We start from the raw sequence: 20,198 nt of genomic DNA on the forward strand, positions 1-20,198 counted from the left end.
CTACCGGTAAATCCTTTTCTCCTAGTCCGTAGAGGATGCTGGGGACTCCAAAAGGACCATGGGGTATAGACGGGATCCGCAGGAGACATGGGCACACTATAAGATTTTGAATGCGTGTGAACTGGCTCCTCCCTCTATGCCCCTCCTCCAGACCTCAGTTATAGGAACTGTGCCCAGGGAGACGGACTTTTCGAGGAAAAGGATTTTTGTTAACCAAGGGTGAGAAACACACCAGCCCACACCACAACACACCGTACAACATGGCTTTTAAGCAATACCAGTTAACAGCATGAACTAAAAACAGCAACAAGCTGAACATAACCGAAACACAACCTTCGCTTAACCGAAGCAATAACCATCAATACTACTGCAAAAACAGTCCGCACAGGGACGGGCGCCCAGCATCCTCTACGGACTAGGACAAAAGGATTTACCGGTAGGTATTAAAATCCTATTTTCTCTTACGTCCTAGAGCAGGCTTTTTCAACCAGTGTGCCGTGGCACACTAGTGTGCCGCGACCAGTTGCAAGGTGTGCCGCGGAGCCAGAGCAGCTTCCTGCAACTTCAGAGTGAACTGTTGGCCCGGGCTCTTCTTAGAGGATCAGTCGTGCTCCGACCGTGACCTATACCTTGAAGATGCGGCAGTGTGATAACATAGGTCACGGCCGCCGTGTATCACCACCCAGCCAGCCCACCCGCCTGCATACACATCTTACAATTCCCGCCTGCATACACAGCTTTCCTTGCCAACCCACATCCACACCTGCCCGCCCACCCGCTGCTCAGTATTCGCAGCACTCACTATGAACAACAACCGTCACTGAGGGACAGGGAGGAGGACAGCTGACCAGTAGGGGCTAATATTTGTTATTTTATTTCTCCTGTGGGGAACAATAGGTTTCAATAGGATTTATGTGGGGAGAATAAGGATTTATGGGGGTAACAATGTGAATAACTCATATGGGGAGCAATAGGATTTATGTGGGGAGTAATGTGATTGATTGATTTATGTGGGGAGAAATAGGATTTATGTAGGGAGCAACATGATTTATGTGATTGTTTTTTCTGTGTAGGCCAAAGTATGTGTGGAATTTTTTTTTACTGTGAGGGCCAATGTGTGTTTTTTGTTTTTTCTTCTGTGGGGAACTGATGGTGTGCCTTGGGAATTTTAAAATATTGTTCGGTGTGCCGTGAGTAAAAAAAGGTTGAAAATCACTGTCCTAGAGGATGCTGGGGACTCCAAAAGGACCATGGGGTCTATACCAAAGCTCCAGACCGGGCGTGAGAGTACGGACGACTCTGCAGCACCGATTGAGCAAACATGAGGTCCTCATCAGCCAGTGTATCAAACTTGTAGAACTTAGCAAAAGTGTTTTAACCCGACCACTAAGCTGCTCGGCAAAGTTGAAGCGACGAGACTCCTCGGCAGCCGCCCAAGATGAGCCCACCTTCCTAGTAGAATGGGCTTTCACTGACTTCGGCAACAGCAATCCAGCCGTAGAATGAGCATGCCGAATCGTATTACAGATCCAGTGTGCAATAGTCTGCTTGGAAGCAGGAGCCCCAATTTTTACATCAAGAGATTTTGAAACAGCCAAAGCGTCCGTAGCCACAGGTACAATAGGTTGGTTTATGTGAAACGAAGAAACCACCTTCGGCAGAAATTGTTGACGCGTTCTCAATTCCGCTCTATCCTCATGGAAAATCAAATAGGGGCTCCTGTGAGACAAAGCCCCCAATTCCGACACCCGTCTTGCGGACGCCAAGGCCAAAAGCATGACCACCTTCCAAGTGAGAATTTTCAACTCAACCTTTTCGTAAAGGTTCAAACCAGTGAGACATGAAATTGCAACACCACGTCAAGATCCCACGGTGCCACGGGTGGCACAAACGGAGGATGGATGTGCAGTACTCCCTTCCCGAAAGTCTGAACTTCTGGAAGGGTGGCCAATTCTTTCTGAAAGAAAATAGATAGAGCCGAAATCTGCACTTTAATGGAACCTAATTTCAGGCCTGCATCCACACCTGCCTGCAAAAAATGGAGGAAACGACCCAGCTGAAACTCCTCCGTAGGAGCCTTCTTGGCTTCACACCAAGACACATACTTTCACCAAATACGGTGATAATGCTTCGCCGTGACCTCCTTTCTAGCCTTAAGTAGAGTGGGGATGACTTCCCGGGGAATACACTTTCGAGGTAGGATTTGGCGTTCAACTTCCACGCCGTCAAACGCAACCGCGGTAAGTCCTGGAAGACGCACGGCCCCTGCAGTAACAGATCCTCTCTGAGAGGAAGAGGCCAGGGATCTTCTATGAGCAATTCCTGAAGATCCGGATACCAGGCCCTCTGTGGCCAATCTGGAACAATGAGTACCGCCTGAACCCTTGTTCTTCTTATGATCCTTATCACTCTTGGAATGAGTGGAAGTGGAGGGAACACATATACCGACTGAAACACCCATGGAGTCACCAGGGCGTCCACTGCACTGGCTTGAGGGTCCCTTGACCTGGAACAATATCTCTGAAGCTTCTTGTTGAGGCGAGACGCCATCATGTCTATTTGAGGAATTCCCCAATGACTTGTCACTTCTGCAAAAACCTCTTGATGATAACCCCACTCTCCTGGATGGAGATCGTGTCTGCTGAGGAAATCTGCTTCCCAGTTGTCCACGGCCGGAAGGAAGACCGCTGACAGAGCGCTTACATGTTTTTATACCCAGCGGAGAACTTTTGTGGCCTCCGCCATTGCCGCTCTGCTCTTTGTTCCGCCCTGGCGGTATATGTACGCCACCGCTGTTACGTTGTCCGACTGAATCAGGACAGGTAGACCTCGAAGAAAGTGTTCCGCTTGCAGAAGGCCATTGTAGATGGCCCTTAATTCCAAAACGTTTATGTGCAGACAAGCTTCCTGGCTTGACCATTCTCCCTGGAAATTTTGTCCCTGTGTGACTGCTCCCCAGCCTCGGAGACTTGCATCCGTGGTCATAAAGACCCAATCCTGGATCCCGAACCTGCGTCCCTCTAGGAGGTGAGAACTCTGAAGCCACCACAGGAGAGATATTCTGGTCCTGGAAGACAGACTTATTTTCCGTTGCATGTGTAGGCGAGACCCGGACCACTTGTCCAACAGGTCCCACTGAAACACCCGGGCATGAAACCTGCCAAATGGAATGGCTTCGTAAGCTGCAACAATCTTCCCCAGCACCCGAGTGCATTGATGGATCAACACTCTTGCCGGTTTCAGAATCTCCTTGACCATGGTCCGGATTTCCAGAGCTTTTTCCGTAAGGAGAAACACTCTCTGCAGTTCCGTGTCCAGGATCATGCCCAAGAAAGACAGCAGAGTTGTCGGAATCAACTGTGACTTTGGCAAATTTAGAATCCAACCATGTTGTTGCAGCACTGTCAGGGAGAGTGCCACGCTTCTAAGCAACTGCTCCTTTGATCTCGCCTTTATCAGGCGATCGTCCAAGTACCATCAAAGTAATGGCAGAAATGAGCACCATCATTTCTGCCATTACTTTGGTGAAGATCCTCGGGGCCGTGGAAAGACCAAACGGCAACGTCTGAAATTGGTAATGACAATCCTGAACCGCAAACCTCAGGAAAGCTTGATGTGGAGGATATATTGGGACATGTAAGTAGGCATCTTTTATGTCGACTGACGCCATAAAATCCACCCCTTCCAGACTGGAGATCACGGTACGACAAATAGGCTCGAATAAAACCCTTCTCCCCATTGAGACAGGGGTGCCGGGACAATGACACGCTGTTGACACAGCTTTTGTATCGCAGCACACACTACTTCCCTTTCTGGGATAGAAACTGGCAAGGCCGATTTGAAAAATCGTGGGGGGGGGCACCTCCTGAAACTCCAGCTTGTACCCTTGGGACACTATGTCTAACACCCAAGGATCCAGGCCCGAGTTAAACCAGACCTGACTGAAGAGTCGGAGATGCGCCCCCATCGGTACGGACTCCCGTAGAGGTGCCCCAGAGTCATGCGGTGGACTTGGCAGAAGCCGGGGAGGACTTCTGCTCCTGGGAGCTTGGCACAGCAGGAGACCTTTTTCCCCATCCTCTACCTTTAGAGGCAAGGAAGGACGACCCTCTCCCTTTTTTGTATTTATTAGGCCGAAAGGACTGCATCTGATAATGCGGCGTCTTTTTCCGTTGTGCAGGAACATAAGAAAGGATGACTTACCCGCTGTAGCTGTAGACACCAGGTCAGCGAGGCCGTCACCAAACAAGACCCTACCTTTATAAGGGAGAGCTTCCATAGCTTTCTTAAGAGTCGGCATCAGCATTCTATTGATGAATCCACAGCGCTCTCCTGGCCGAGACTGCCGTGGCATTGGCCCTTGATCCCAAGAGACCAATATCCCTTGCCGCATCCTTTAGGTAAGCTGCAGCGTCCCTGATATAACCGAGAGTCAAAAGAATGCTATCCCTATCCAGGGTATCCATGTCATATGCCAAATTATCTGCCCACTTGCCAAAGGCACTACTCACCCATGCCGACGCCACGGCCGGTCTGAGCAGCGCACCCGTAGTGAGATAAATGGATTTTAAGGTCGTTTCCTGCTTACGATCCGCAGGTTCCTTTAGGGCAGCAGTGTCAGGAGACGGAAACGCCACCTTCTTGGACAGTCGTGATAGAGCCTTGTCCACATTGGGAGAGGACTCCCACTTTTCCCTGTCAGCAGAGGGGAAAGGATATGCCATTAGAATTCTCTTGGGAATCTGCCACCTTTTGTCAGGAGATTCCAAAGCTTTTTCACAAAGAGTGTTCAGCTCATGAGAGGGGGGAAACGTCACCTCAGGCTTTTTTCCCTTATACAAACAAACCCTTGTATCAGGAACAGTAGGTACTTCTGAAATATGTAAAACGTCTTTAATTGCCACAATCATGTACTGAATACTCTTAACCAGTTTTGGATTTAAACTGGCCTCACTATAGTCGACACTAGAATCAGAGTCCGTGTCGGTATCAGTATCCGCCATCTGGGTAAATGAATGCTTTTGTGACCCTGAGGGGGCCTGTGCCTGAGACAAGGCGTCCTCCATGGATTTTCTCCACGTTTGTGTCCGAGAATCAGATTAATCCAGCCTTTTAGTCAACAACGCCACATTTACATTCAATGTACTCAACATATCCACCCAATCAGCAGTCGGCGGTGCCGACAGTGACTCCCAGCGCCTTATCTGCCCCCACTGCAACTTCCTCCGGGGAGGAGCACTCAGCCTCAGACATGTCGACACACACGTACCGACACGCACAAACACACTGGCTATAGGGGACAGACCTACAGGAAAGCCTGTTAGAGAAACACAGAGGGCGTTTACCAGCTCACACCCCAGCGCCTATCCCGGTACCGAGAACAAATACACACAGCCTCAGGCCTGTCTGCGCTGTTATTATTAATAGGTTAATAGCACCAAATTACTGTGCCCCCCCCTGTTTTGCTCCCTGTTACTTGTGCAGGAGAGTGGAGGTCCGGGCCAGCGTCTCTGCTCTTGTGAAGAGAAAATGGCGCTGGTAAGCGGTGAGGGCTAAGCCACGCCCCCTCACAGCGCGCTGTAGTCCCGCTCAAATTTTAAATATTTATACTGGCGGGGGCTATATTTAGTGCCTAGGCACTTCTAATATATAATATATATATATATATATATATATATATTCTGCCCAGTGCTGAACTTCAGTAATCATGCTGCCCAGGGCGCCCCCCCCCCCCCCCCCTGCGCCCTGCAATTGCCGCCCGAAGTGTGTGTGGGAGCATGGCGCGTAGCGCGACTGCTGCGCGGTACCTCATTACTGAAGTCTTCTGCCGTCACTGAAGTCTTCTGTACTTCCTTATACTCACCGGGCTTCTTTTTCCTGGCTCTGTGAGGGGGGTTCACAGCGCGGCTCCGGGAACAAGCAGCTAGGCGCACCAAGTGATCGAACCCTCTGGAGCTAATGGTGTCCAGTAGCCTAAGAAGCAGAGCCCTTGAACTCAGAAGAAGTAGGTCTGCTTCTCTCCCCTCACTCCCACGAAGCAGGGAGCCTGTAGCCAGCAGGTCTGCCTGAAAATAATAACCTAACTAAGTCTTTTCAGAGAAACTCAGGAGAGCTCCCCTAGTGTGTGTCCAGTCTCTCTGGGCACAGAATCTAACTGAGGTCTGGAGGAGGGGCATAGAGGGAGGAGCCAGTTCACACCCATTCAAAGTCTTATAGTGTGCCCATGTCTCCTGCGGATCCCGTCTACACCCCATGGTCCTTTTGGAGTCCCCAGCATCCTCTAGGATGTAAGACAGGCATGTCCAAACCGCGGCCCTCCAGCTGTTGAGAAACTACACATCCCAGCATGCCCTGACACAGCTTTAGCATTCTCTGACAGCAAAAATGTGTCAGGGCATGCTGGGATATGTAGTTTCACAACAGCTGGAGGGCCGCAGTTTGGACATGCCTGATGTAAGAGAAAGTACAATAAAAGCAGACACAATACCTGACAAAAATTCTCCTGGGTAGTGTGACTACAGGCAGAGCACACACAGAGGATTTAAGAGGTATATGGTGACTGTAAAACACAGAGAAAAATACAGATATAGTATATCCTGTGAGACCCTATATAATATGAAAACCCTGACGCACTTAGCACCCCTCAGGGTACAGAATATAGGGATAGCAATATAGAAGAGATAAACGGAATGGAAAGCACAGCAGCTGCTATTGGCACACACACAGTCACATGTACGATGCAGAAATTATCACAAACAATAAAACTGCACTGGACTAGCAATACTAAGGAACTGCACTACTTAAGTAATGCTAATTAGGTATATAGATATAACAATGCACAGTAAAGACTGGCTGTATATCACAGGGTACTTGTACTAAATATCCCTGACAGTATGCACTTGTTCTTAACTAACACTGTCTAAAGACATGTAGAATGCTTAAGTGTCCTGTAGAAGCACAGCACTGTTGATGCAGTCGGCTTTACAGAGGAGACTTTGTCCAGCAGTCCCAGATCAGTGCAGCTGTGTGTAATGGCGCACAAACGCTGACAGGGAGTGAGGGAGACAGAGAGATGCAGCTCCAGGGTGGGAACATTAGCAGTAAATGGCGGTCTGGGGGAGGGGCTACAGGTCAGAGCCTTATCCCCTTGATGGACTTCACCAGCGGGTACTGCGGGCTTTAGAAAATGGATTATGTACAGAATCCGACCTGTGCCCTTGTCCTGGTGGTCTAGTGTCCACGCCAGCGCATGCAGTCCGTCTCCTAGAGACCGCGCCGAATCGCGATTTGCAGTGGGTCCCGCCTGATAGGGGACCCTCTTACCTCCTCCTTGATGCGGCCACGCGATCCCGGAGAGCAGCGGTCAGTTTGTGTGCCCTAAGAAATACCGGAGCCCTCCGCTGTAAGTACCCGGGCAACCAGGGCGCGGGAGTATACAGCAACCTGGGAGGTGAGGGAGCCGCAGCATGATAGGTCAGAAATGACATATAGCACTTGTAAGTGCCTATGCTGCGGCCCTTGAAGTCTTCTTTCTTCTAGAAAAGCTCTTTTCAGGGCTGCCCAGCGCATCCCTCCCTGTTAGCTGCCTGCACTGCAGGCACCAACTTACAAACTGAGCTCCTGTGCATGGAGGCGGGGTTATAGAGGAGGCGGCGCTAAGCATCCTGGGAACAGTCAAAGCTTTTAGCCTGTTGGTGCTTCGGATCAAGATCCAACTCTACACCCCAGATGTTATCCCTGTGGAACCCCAGTGTACCCCGCTGAGGAAATTATAATTAGTCTCCGATTTGTTGCTATGGACAACACATTCTCTCAGATTCTTTTTGGACCTTTCGCATCCCCCCCACCACCACCAATTGCACCCCCAATGGCATCACATGCTTTCTTTGGCACTAAGAACCTGGCGATAGGCCACCTGTGTCCGGAGATGCTGAATCTATTGTTGGTAGAGATGACTGGTTGATCCCTAGCACTGCAGTTTTCTTTCTCCTACCATGTGTGTCTGTGTGTACAGCCCATTTAAATTAGAACTTAAAAATAGCTTACACAAAAGGTGACGTCGTCACACTAAAAGGCTTACATTTCATTTTAAGCACCTGATGAATAGTAATTCTGTACTCTGTCCAACAGTCCTCAGTTCAATAAAGTTGGATATTGAAGAAGTCGCGACACAATGTACAAATGCTGAATGAGTAATTGCCTGCAATTTACAGGCACAGATGCCATTCCGCTAATTTAGTGCTTCCTGTACCATAGTGGGTCTATGTACAAAGCCTGGAGAGAGATAAAGTTGACTGAGATAAAGTACCAGCCAATCAGCTCTTCAATGCTATATTACAGGTTGTGTAGCTGGATGGCTGGTACTTTAACTCTCACCAAGGATTAGTTCATAGACGTCATAGTACAGAGGTTCTCAAATCAGGTCCTCAAGGCACCCCAATGGGTATCCAGGCTTGGCCACAGGTGATTTAATTGGCACCTCAGTCAATTTAACCATCTGTGCTGAGCCATGGCTATACCTACTGTTGGTGCGCCTTGAGGACTGTGTTTGAGAACCTCTGCCATAGTGTCTACTCGTGTACCCATGATATCATCTATTGTCTGACTTCACCCATGTCCAACACAGATGATATAAGTCTGTTTCATCCTTCAGCTGATTCCCCACTATCTAACCCATTGCAAGGATACCATAATGATCACTTAATTCTACCACAAAGAGTCCACATCTCCATATAATGGGGATGGAGAAACAACTATAAGTCACACAATGAGCAAATAGCAAATCCATTACATGGAAGAAAAACAAACATCAATGAGTTAGACAGCAAGGAAAAACAACTAGCTACAGTACTACCAATGAACAGATGGACCAAGTTGCAAGGAGCATGGGTGCAACCAGCAGGGTCTAAGGTGCTGAAGGAGAAAGAGGGAGATTGCCATGATTGTGAAAGGAGCAAAACCAAAGGAAGGAGAGGCCTGCACATCACAATTTACAGTACAGAGGCGAGAGACAAACACAAGAGGAGGATACTGAGTAGGTGGGTAGTTGTTTTAAGGTTGGAGAGTAAGTATGGTGGCCAATCCCGAAATTGGGATCAGCGGGATCCTGGGATTTAGGGCCAAAAACGGGCGGGATTCAATCCCGGGATTGGAAGCTCCAATCCCGGGGATTGAGGGATCAGCGTTGAGCATCCACAGGACGCTCAGATGCTGCCCGGCTTCCTCCTTCCGGCTCCCCAGGGCAGCGAGAGGTCATGCTGCGCCGTCACAAGCCGCCTGGAGAGAGTGGAGGATGTTACCCACCCGCCCACGGTATATGTTGAGTTATGTGTGCGGGGCAGGTGGGGTTTGGCGAGAGGGTGGCCACATATCCCGGGATTGGCCATTTTTCAATACCGATACCCGGGATTGAAAAAATGGCCCGGGGATTGGCTTCCCTAGAGTAAGGAAAAGGTCTAGTGAAACGATTTCTTTTTTTTTTTTTTTGTTCGTTTGAAAGCTAGTGGATAATCCAATTTGAATGGTGGTGGTGGGGTGACAAGAACAAAACAGTGTGGAGTAGCAGGAGAAGTCATTAGCAGCAAGCGGGCATGAGTGTGGATAAGGGCTTTGAAGGTGAGGGTTGGGAGTTTACACTGGATTCAATGGGGGACAGGTTGCCATTGAAATAACTAGCAGAGAATGGAAACCATTGTAGAGTAGTAACAGGAAAATAAATGTCTTCGATAAGGAGGATGGATAGTAGTGAGGAAAAGCTGGTGAGAGCCAGTTCGGAGAGGAACAAGTCAATATGAGATAGGGTGATATAGGGTCCCAAGATTACGATGGAGGAAGTAGCATGACTAAGAAAGAGACCAAATGCGAGGAGTGAAGAGGGACGAGTCAAATAGGACACCAAGACAGCGGAATTGTGGGACAGAGGACAGGGTAGTGTTGTCACCCCATGGAGAATGGAGAGGTGAGGAAGACAATGACATTTGTGGAGGTCTCATTTACCTATACAGGATAATGGACACTCACTTAGACGCAGATGTACTATGATGAGGGTTGGCAAAGCAGCCGACCAGTTTTAAAACAGCAATAGGAATAAATGCTAAATCTGGCTTGTTTTGCATCTATTTCTATTGCCGTTCTAAAGCAACCTGTCAAAGCCGGCGATGATTGAGAGTTGTCTTTGCAGCAATAGCTCTTCAATGTGCCCCCCTCACAACACGATCTCGTCCCGGACTCTTATTTGTTTTTATCTGCAACGCTATGGGGTGAAAAAGCCATGAGTTCAGAGCTACCGTGAGTGCTGCATATGTCTGCACTTACTCACATGGCCAGATGCCTCGCAGCTAACTGAATCGACAACTTAAAGCCTGTTCTTCCAAATCATTAGCAACCTCAAACAAACTGTAAAAACGTACAAAATATAGAAGAGCCAGTTCTCTGCAGACAGCTAAAAAGCAGAAGACAAAAACCAGCCCGTGCCAAAGCAAAATAAGAGAGATCAGGGGTCCTATGGTATCGAGTGCCATTGCCATAAATACCACCGGGATCCACAGTAATTCAGGACTTCGACCCAGGAATTGACTAGGATTGGAGATTCGGGTTGACCCTTTCCCACAGAGGAAATACCCATTTTGATCCGCAAATTACCGGGTAGAAATTCTTGAATTTGCTTCTCTGTGTGAAGGGGAGGGGTCGTCAGGTGGAGAGACCGGCAAAACTACCCGGCACTGAAATGGGAAAATTGCTGGGATTTGTGTCTGAAAAGGGTGTAAATGTGCAAGTTGTGTGACTACTTTTGTATTCAATTGCAATTTAGCATAAAAACTAAACACACATAAACCACTAGTGGGTACGAGGCCTAACTGTGCCCCATGGATTCCATCTACAGCGAAAAGGGTGTGGCTCAATCCATTAGCATTCATTGGTACTATCCAGGATGCACAAAACAGCATAATTCCTACAGCATTCAACACTTTACAATCATATTAGATTTTATTACACCTACCCCAGGATTCTCAGCACCTCTGCACTTATTCCCTATCCATGATGTCGAGTTGCTTTTCCATGCATTAAATAGGACTCTACTACAATGGGAGGTCTACTGAGTGCACCAAGATGGGTATACGGTCGTTAGGTCGACACCACTTAGGTCAACCACTATTGGTCGACATGTACTAGGTCAAAAGGTCGACATGAGTTTAAAAAAAAATCTAGGACTTTTTCAAACTTTACGATCCACGTGGACTATGATTGGGAATAGTAACCTGTGCCGAGCGCAGCGAGGCACCTTGCCCGAAGCATGGCGAGCGGAGCGAGCCATGCGAGGGTACACGGTGCATTAATTGGGGTTCCCAGTCACTTTACGAAGAAAACGACACACACAAAAGTAAAAAACCTCATGTCGACCTTTTGACCTGTCGACTTAGTACATGTCGATCTAATGACCATGTCGACCTAATGACTGTTGACCTAAGCTGTGTCGACCCAACGACCCATACCCCCAAGAAGACATCTGCGCATTCCTGGAGGTTTTTTTTCGAGCCTGGTAGGACTTACCACTGGATTTAAGGGAGTGCAGTTAATGCTTCTACATCTCACATATTTCCTGGTTATGCTTTAGTCCAGAGGTTCTCAAACGCGGTCCTCAAGGCACCTCAACGGTCCAGGTTTTAGGTATCAATACAAGAACAGAAATATATAGTGTGCTGTCAACGGCAGCCTGTATGGGGAAGGTCAATTCCCTTAAATATATATGGAAAAGAAGAAGGTGGATACTGGCGCCGGCTGTTACTTCAAATGATAATGGACAATTGGATCAATAAATTTAAAATATAAACAAATAATTTATTACACATTCATAAAAAATAGGTTTTCCTACTCCTCACTGTGTAGAACAAAGCAATTGCTGATATACAAGAATATTAAAAATGTAAATGTAAGGTACCACTGGTTGTCCTTTCTGAATATAATGTCCACAAATTCTGAATAGGACTCTATTCCACATATGCCCACAAGTTCAACTGATGAATGGTTTATTACCAGACTTATCCGGAGAAGTCCCCTAGGTATCTCATTGGGATAAGATCCAAATTGCAAACAGGGATGAGTCCGGGTCTGTAGATCGCTTGTGCTTGAATGTTATCCGGTGGATGCGAAAGAGTCCATAGGTGTAGCCAGAGATGTGGAGGAAGGGATACAGCCTTTGTGGTCCTCAGAATTTGGCTCAACGCGTTTCGCTGGTCTAATGGCTGCCAGCTTCCTGAGGAGCATAAGTGCCTGAGGAAGCTGGCAGCACAAGCGATCTACAGACACGGACTCATCCCTGTTTGCAATTTGGATCTTATCCCAGTGAGATGCCTAGGGGACTTCTCCGGATAAAAGTCTGGTAATAAACCATTCATCAATTGAACTTGTGGGCATATGTGGACTCCTCCTGCAGCATTAGCAAATTATCCCAATTATATGAATTTGTGGACATTATATTCAGAAGGGACAACCAGTGGTACCTTACATTTACATTTTTAATATTCTTGTATATCAGCAATTGCTTTGTTCTACACAGTGAGGAGTAGGAAAACCTATTTTTTATGAATGTGTAATAAATTATTTGTTTATATTTTAAATTATTGATCCAATTGTCCATTATCATTTGAAGTAACAGCCAGCTCCAGTATCCACTTTCTTCTTTTCCAGGTTTTAGGTATATCCATTGCTCAGCACAGATGGTTAAATCAAATTAACGGAGGTGCCAATTAAGTCACCTGTGGCCAAGCATGGATAAACTTAAAACCTGGACCATTGTGGTGCATTGAGGACCACGTTTGAGAACCTCTGCTTTAGTAATATGACACCACAAGTCACATAACTGATTTTGGGGGACATTTACTAAGCAGTGATAAGAGCGGAGAAGTGAGCCAGTGGAGAAGTTTCCCCATCAACCAATCAGCAGCTCTGTATAATTTTATAGTATGCAAATTATAGATGTTACTTCAGTGCTGATTGGTTGTCATGGGCACTCAGCACTGGCTCACTTCTCTGCTCTTATCACTGCTAAGTAAATGTCCCCCTTTGTCCTTAACTACAGGGTTGAATGGGTAACAGGTCATGCAATATGGATAAATACCTTGGGGCATGGTTGAGATGGACACAGTACACACAGCAGCTGCTGCTTTTGACGCAGATGCTGTGGGATAATTTGCTAATGCTGCAGGAGGAGTCTTGTATTAATAGCCGCCTCCTGCGAGCTTCTGTGATAATTTCTTCATCAGAAGACGCAGCATCAGATCATCTGCAAATTCATCGATCTGAGTAACCCCCAGGCTACGAGGATGGTCAGTATTTTCACTCTGCCTGGGCCAAGAGAAAACTGGGACGACATGCCTCAGTTTTGTAAAGCATTCTCCGTTGCCGTCCCCACTCGCCTCCCGCCATGCTGCAGCTTGGGGGCACTGCAAGAGATAATGCAGAACCTGTTCCGCACACACACAGAATGAGTCCTGCACATGCACCGTCCTCCAGCTATTGGGATAGTAAGCAATACTTCTGGATTGCGTACTACTCTAAATCAGGCGCTAGGATGAGGGTGCCCAAGATGGCTGCCTCACACCCTGTTAAATGTGAAGTGTTTTCTCCCTATACAGTAAGTAGAACGGAGCTGTATAAACGAAGACTATGTACCAACAGACTGTGACCAGGCCACGGCTCACCTTCTCCGATACGGCTTAATGTTCAGGGGCACTTTATAGAATAGGCTGCATGTAAAAGGAGAGTAGGTATGGCCATTGGTGGGATAACCAGTAATGATCACCATCGATGGAACCATTGCTTGCACCCATCGATAGTCATAGCTGCTGTGGGGAATGACAAGCTGTAAAATTGCCACCTCAGCAACTTAAATAGCGGAGAACCATTGGATCTCAACCATCGTTAGGAAAACATTTCTGGTTGTTAACAGCCAATGGCCATCCCTAAAGGAGAGGAAATGTAGCATTTCTGAAGTCTAAAATTGTTCAGGAAAAAAAGTGAGCTGTTTAGAACGCAGTTTTTGCAGTCCCCAGTTTATGGCACAGGGTAGCGCGATTATATAGAGGTTATTTTTAACAGTGCATTCACACTTCTGACCCACTCTCTCAAAAGTTGCTCATTCCAGTCAAGATACAGCTAGCCCAGGTGCTCCAAACTGGGAAGGACAATATATGTATATACTGTAGCTTCTGTGGAACACCTACTGCAAACAATCATTAAAAGCAGTAAAGCTAGTTCTCCGAGCACAGGGTATGACTGCGTGCTGAAACCATAATTACATGGCCACATACCGGTACAGAAGCTACAGCTGTATGTCACGTAGTCTAATTCATATAGCAGTCATCAGATGACAATGAACACTGTAAAGTCTCCCAGGTGATAGGAGCTCGGCTGGTGACAGCTCAGACTGGATCTCGTCCACCAGAAATGGTCAAAGCCTAATTTGCACATTCGCTAGACACACCAATGACATCATACATGGGGTCTTATTCAGTAAGGATTGCAAATTGTTAATTAGCAGAATTGCAATCCTTTGGATCGCATGCTGGGGGCCGACCATCGCTGGGCAAGGCTTAGCTGCGCCCGCAAGAGTCCCGCCGCTATGTTCTCGATCGCGGTGGCTGCGTTTGATGTCACGTAGCTGCTGTGATCCCCCCCGTTTGGCCACTTTCGCCCCCGGGTTCGAGCAGCACCAGCAACGCTCCGCCTCCTCCATGGAAACAGAGAGTTGCCCGCCCCCACCTCTGCCTGATTGACAGGCAGAGGCTATTGTATTTTCTGCGGCACCCCGCAGATAGATGCAGGAGCCTGCGTTTTTTCTCAATATTGGCAGTTGGATTGCTTACTGCGAATCAACCTGAATTAGGCCCGTAGTACTGGTGTAGGTTTGCAACTTGCACCACAAGCCTATCAAATCACTGCATCTGGCAACAGTGCATACATGCCAATACACACGATGGGCAGTGGGTGGGTAGGAGGGGCCTGGTGCCTTGTGTGGTGGTGGGTATACGTTTATTGAGACATGCAGAATAAGAACCCCCCCGAGATGAACTGTTATTCCCAATCTGCAGCGTTCCTCTAAACCAGTGGTTCTCAAACTCGGTCCTCAGGACCCCACACAGTGCATGTTTTGCAGGTAACCCAGCAGGTGCACAGGTGTATTAATTACTCACAGACACTTTTAAAAATGTCCACAGGTGGAGCTAATTATGTCACTTGTGATTTTGTGAGGAGACCTGCAAAACATGCACTGTGTGGGGTCCTGAGGACCGAGTTTGAGAACCTATGCTCTAAACTTTACTAACCGATAGCAAGTGTGGCAATGGGCCTGATTCAGCGGTGGATGCATTTAACACAACAGCTGCGTCTTCGCATTCAGCTGCTGTGCAAAAATATGCTAATGTTGCAGGAGCCGTCTTGTGTATGAAGATGCCTCTGGCCGGCTTGTGAGATCCGCCGTTGCGTACAGAGCTGCAGTATCAGATCATCTGTGTAAACATCCGACATCTGCGTAACGCTGAGGTTACTCAGGATGTCCAGTGTAGTCACGCTACAGAGGCCAGGAAATCTGCATCGGGAGACGCAGACTCTGGCACGCCTAAATAAATGGAACGTCCACCCCCCCCACCGTTTAGTAACACTGCCACCACGCCGCCCTCAAACAGCCGCAGCTTGTCAATCACGCTGCAGCTCAGTGTGAACTACATCTGTCGTCGCATTCACTGATACGGCCATGCGCAAATAAGTAAGCATCAGAAATGTACACAAATCATCAGGCTTGCCTACATCTCTGAATCAGGCACGACGTTTTGTGAAACCACAAGTCACAGCATGCCGTGCCGCTCCCAGAGACCTCGATAGGTCAGCACTAGGATCATTAGGGCAGATGTATTAAGACTGGATAACTGATAAAGCAGTGATAAGTGCAAGGTGATAACGCACCAGCCAATCAGCTCATGCCAATTTACATATTGGAGCTGGTTGGCTGGTGCGTTATCACCTTGCACTAATCTCTGCTTTATCACTTCTCCAGGCTTAATACACCTGCCCCAATATATTAGCAAGCCCAGTTAAGTACTCTGTAGGTAAGGCTTTGGCAAAACCCCCGAAACAGGAGAGTTGCAGAGCACCACTGGATTGTCGAATACTTCAGGGACCACTGTAGCACAGACAAATGGCACAATAGCAAAACTGGATCTTACCTGAACTTTAACGCCATGCAATTAACAAATTTACACTAGAATTCTTCAAGTATGGCCTGCTCAGTGAATATGCCGTGTTATGTGTTTCCCGCTGCCTCACTAGTAGTATTGTGTGCGTTTAGGTGTGATCCACGTGTAGCTGCCTACTATACTCTGACCCTGGTTACTCATTTGTGGAGACAGTGTGTCCTGCATATATCCATTCACAAGGAAGTGTACCATACAGTACAACATGGAAAGTTTATTGGTGAAAGTTGTACGTTTCCATTTAACCTAAACTTTATCAAGTCGGCCAAAAAAAAAAAAAAGAAAGAAAAACCTAACTTTTCAAAACGACACGATTGAGATTGGTCTCCCAACGCTGGTAGCAACAAACAAAAAAAAAGGTGATGGTAATCTACTACACTCGCCTACATTGGGCTTGCCATACTATGGGGTACATTTACTAAGCAGTGATAAAAGCGGAGAAGTGAGCCAGTGGTGATATTTCCCCATCAACCAATCAGCAGCTTTGTATCATTTTATAGTATGCAAATTATAGATGTTACTTCAGTGCTGATTGGTTGCCATGGGCACTTCTCCACTGGCTCACTTCTCCGCTCTTATCACTACTTAGTAAATGTACCCCTATGCTTTACGGGTGTGGATCTTAGGGTCGACATGGTCATTAGGTGAACACGGAAAAAGTTCGACATGAGTTTTTAAATATTTTTGGGTGTCGTTTTCTTCGGAAAGTGGCCGGGAACCCCAGTTAATGCACTGTATCAACGCGCATGGCTCGCCATAAATCGGGCAAGGTGCCCCGCTGCGCTCGGCACGGGTTACTATTCCCAATCGTGGTCCACGTGGATCGTAAAGTATGACAAAGTTAAAAAAAAATGTGAAAAACTCATGTCGCCCTTTTCATGAGTCGCCCTAGTGACCGGATACCGTGCTTTACACAGGTTTTGTGGCTGGTTAAGAGGTGAAATGCAGGCTTGAATTTATTCAGCCACAGAACCTATGCAAATTATAGGTGACCTGGATTAAAGGGGTATTTACGGCAAGCCTATTAATAAGAGCTATAAACCAGTGGTTTTCAAACTTGGTCCTCAGGACCCCAAAGCGCTCATGTTTTTCCTGTCAGCCAGCAGGTGCACAGGTGTGTTCATTACTCACTGACAATTAAAAGAGCCACAGGTGGAGCCGATTATTTCACTTGCGATTCAATGAAGAGACCTTGAAAACATGCACTGTTTGGGGTCCTGAGTACGGAGCGCGAGAACCTGTGCGCTAAACTGCTGTGAGTGTGCTATAACTAGCCTTACCATACTCTTTACACTGGGACACTAATGAATTACACAGGTTCTGTGGCTGGCTGACTACAAGCCTGCATTTCACCTAGTTCTAATCAGCCACAGAACCTGTGTAATCCACGAGCGGCCCGGTTTAAAGGGATAGTATAGTAAGCCTATAGGCCCTACACACTGGCCGATTTTCTGAAAGATATGAACGATCTTGTTCATAAATGAACGAGAACTCGTTCATATCTTTCAGTGTGGAGACTCCAGCGATGAACGATGCGCGTCCCCGCGCTCGTTCATTGCTGGTCTCCCGTCGGCTGTGCATGCAGGCCAATATGGACGATCTCGTCCATATTTGCCTGCACTTCAATGCAGCCGCGTGACGGGGGGAGTAAAGAAACTTCACTGCCCCCCCGCCGCCGGGTCGCTCGTCGCCGTATCCGCCGTCGGGCAGCTCGGCGGCGGGTCGGCCAGTGAGTAGGGCCCCCTAGTTATAACTGTTCAACCTGAAAATGTGGAGACTCCCTGAAACAGTAAATCATAAAAAACAAAAACAAACAAAAAAGTTAAATCAAAGCTGTTACCTTTACTTTGCTTGGAAATGTAAAGCTGGTCAAACGCAGCTATTATGTTGGGTTAGGCTACATTAGGGCGATACGATGTGTGTCTGCGGCGACTACCATTTACTACAGCCAAGAACGACTGAAATCCATTCGGATTGCAGCTACCCTGGCAATAAAAGCATTCAGGTCCCCGGCTATCACAACATGTCTGCCGGCCACAGCAATGGGCACGTCTACAAGTCGGTCAGCGATCTGCGTTAGGGCTGTGGAGTCGGCAAGCCAGACCTTCAACTCTGACTCCTCTAAACACTTTGACTCCTCTGATCTCAATAAACAAACTGCAGAGGAAAAGTCTACAGACTTTATCCATATCTCCCCGAGCATAAAAACAAAAACAGCAGGCAAGGCCATAAACAAGGCGGTGTCTCCTGTAGGGTAAGCCCCTCTGCCCCATCAAACCTTCCCTTGGCATACTTTCCCAAAAGAAGCTTAGATTATTTCAGTCTCAAATTAAAGTCCCAATTGTATATGGGTCCAGGGGTTATGACCGTAGGTCTAAATTCCACGGACAGCAGAACAGGATATTTATATGTAAAACATGGGAGCCTCCTATTGCCATAATATAAATACCTCCAGCAGCGAGGTTCAGTCTATGGAGTGTATTGTAGGTACAATCTCCATTATTAGGGATTTAGTGGCCGTCAGGGAACCCAGTAGCATAACAAAAGGATTTTAAATCACTATTCCCAAAACATACACGGTGTAGTAAATATGACTCCCATAGCATACAGTAATGAGGCTGGGATTCCAGTTATAGAAGAGAAGAATGGGAAAATGGAAAGTCCACAGATAGATCTATGGGGGGCTGTGGGGGTAATAGAGGCAACCTGTGGCTTTCTGAATGCTGGGGAACTACAGGTCCCAGAGCAGTCTGCTGGGGAACTGCAAGTCCCAGAGCTGCTTGCTAGGGAACTGCAAGTCCTAGAGCTGCCTGCTGGGGATGCAAGCATGCAGCTGCATAGCAGGCAGAGCCAGCTGCTACCACGGCTGGGCACCTGGGATATCCCCCCACCGGTAGCCATGCCCGGCGCTCAGCCCCTCCCCGGTGGTGTCTGGCCCTGTGTATGTGTGTGTACGGCAGGCTGGGGCTCACTCACACTCACCTGTCAGGCAGGGGATGGTATTGAGGGCACTATTACTAATGTTACCCCCCGCCATGGGCACGCTACAGGGGGCTGCGGAGGGGCTGCTGCTCTGTGTTATACTCTCCGCTAGCTGCGGGATGATCGCACCCTCCGACGCCATGTTACAGGCGGCACTCATCTCCCCCACCCTCCTAGGGAGGCGGGGACGTTGACGTCACCTATGACGTGCGCGTCGCAGCTCGCTGAGACCGGTGCAGCTTATTCCCGGCGGCCAGTGCGGCCAGTGTGAACGGACGCAGGGTATGTAGCTGGAGACACCGCCTGCGTGCATGTGTGGGCGCCATCTTACTTCAGGGCAACACCTGACCACATAGCAATACAGTAAAGCTGGCTGGTACTGTGGTACATAGTAGACCAGAGGTTCTCAAACGCTGTCCTCGAGGCACCCCCAACGGTCCAGGTTTTAGGTTTGTCCATGGCTCAGCACAGATGGTTTAATCAAATTGAATGAGGTGCTAATTAAGTCACCTGTGGCCAAGCATGGATATACTTAAAGCCTGGACTGTTGGGGGGGGGGGGGGGGGTGCCCCCGAGGACCGAATTTGAGAACTTCTGTACTAGACATACTTGCCTACCTGACCCTCTCCATGAGGGAGAAAATGCTCTGTTTCTGGACTTTCCTGGTAATGTATGATTGCCATTGAAAGGATTTGCCCTTATATTCTTTAACCCTCGATGTGATGGCCTCTCAGACGTCTGGGAGTGTAAACCTTCATGCTATCAGTTACATGCACAACACAAGCAGTAAAGATTCACACTGTTTATTTAATAAATTACAGCGTACTATATAGAAAAGAAACATGGGTGTATACAATATGTGCAAGCATATGATTGGATAAATAGAAGTAGCATACGACATTACATGCAGGATATTTTAGTAACACACAGAAGTAACAGTTTTGATCTGGTATGTAATTGTCCTTGAAG

General features: G+C 47.7%; 1 protein-coding gene across 1 annotated transcript in view; it reads right to left on the minus strand.

The window, feature by feature from the left end:
- LOC134929416 (zinc finger matrin-type protein 1-like) overlaps positions 1-19,481 on the minus strand; it is a 174,761-nt gene extending 155,280 nt beyond the window's left edge. The window contains exon 1 of the mRNA XM_063925055.1: positions 19,230-19,481. Coding sequence (XP_063781125.1) covers positions 19,230-19,389 — 160 coding nt within the window. The 5' untranslated portion in view covers positions 19,390-19,481. The remainder of the gene's footprint in view (positions 1-19,229) is intronic.
- Between the last annotated feature and the right edge of the window lie 717 nt (positions 19,482-20,198).

This window comes from Pseudophryne corroboree, chromosome 1 (genome assembly GCF_028390025.1).
Source record: "Pseudophryne corroboree isolate aPseCor3 chromosome 1, aPseCor3.hap2, whole genome shotgun sequence".
Classification (NCBI taxonomy): Eukaryota; Metazoa; Chordata; class Amphibia; order Anura; family Myobatrachidae; genus Pseudophryne; species Pseudophryne corroboree.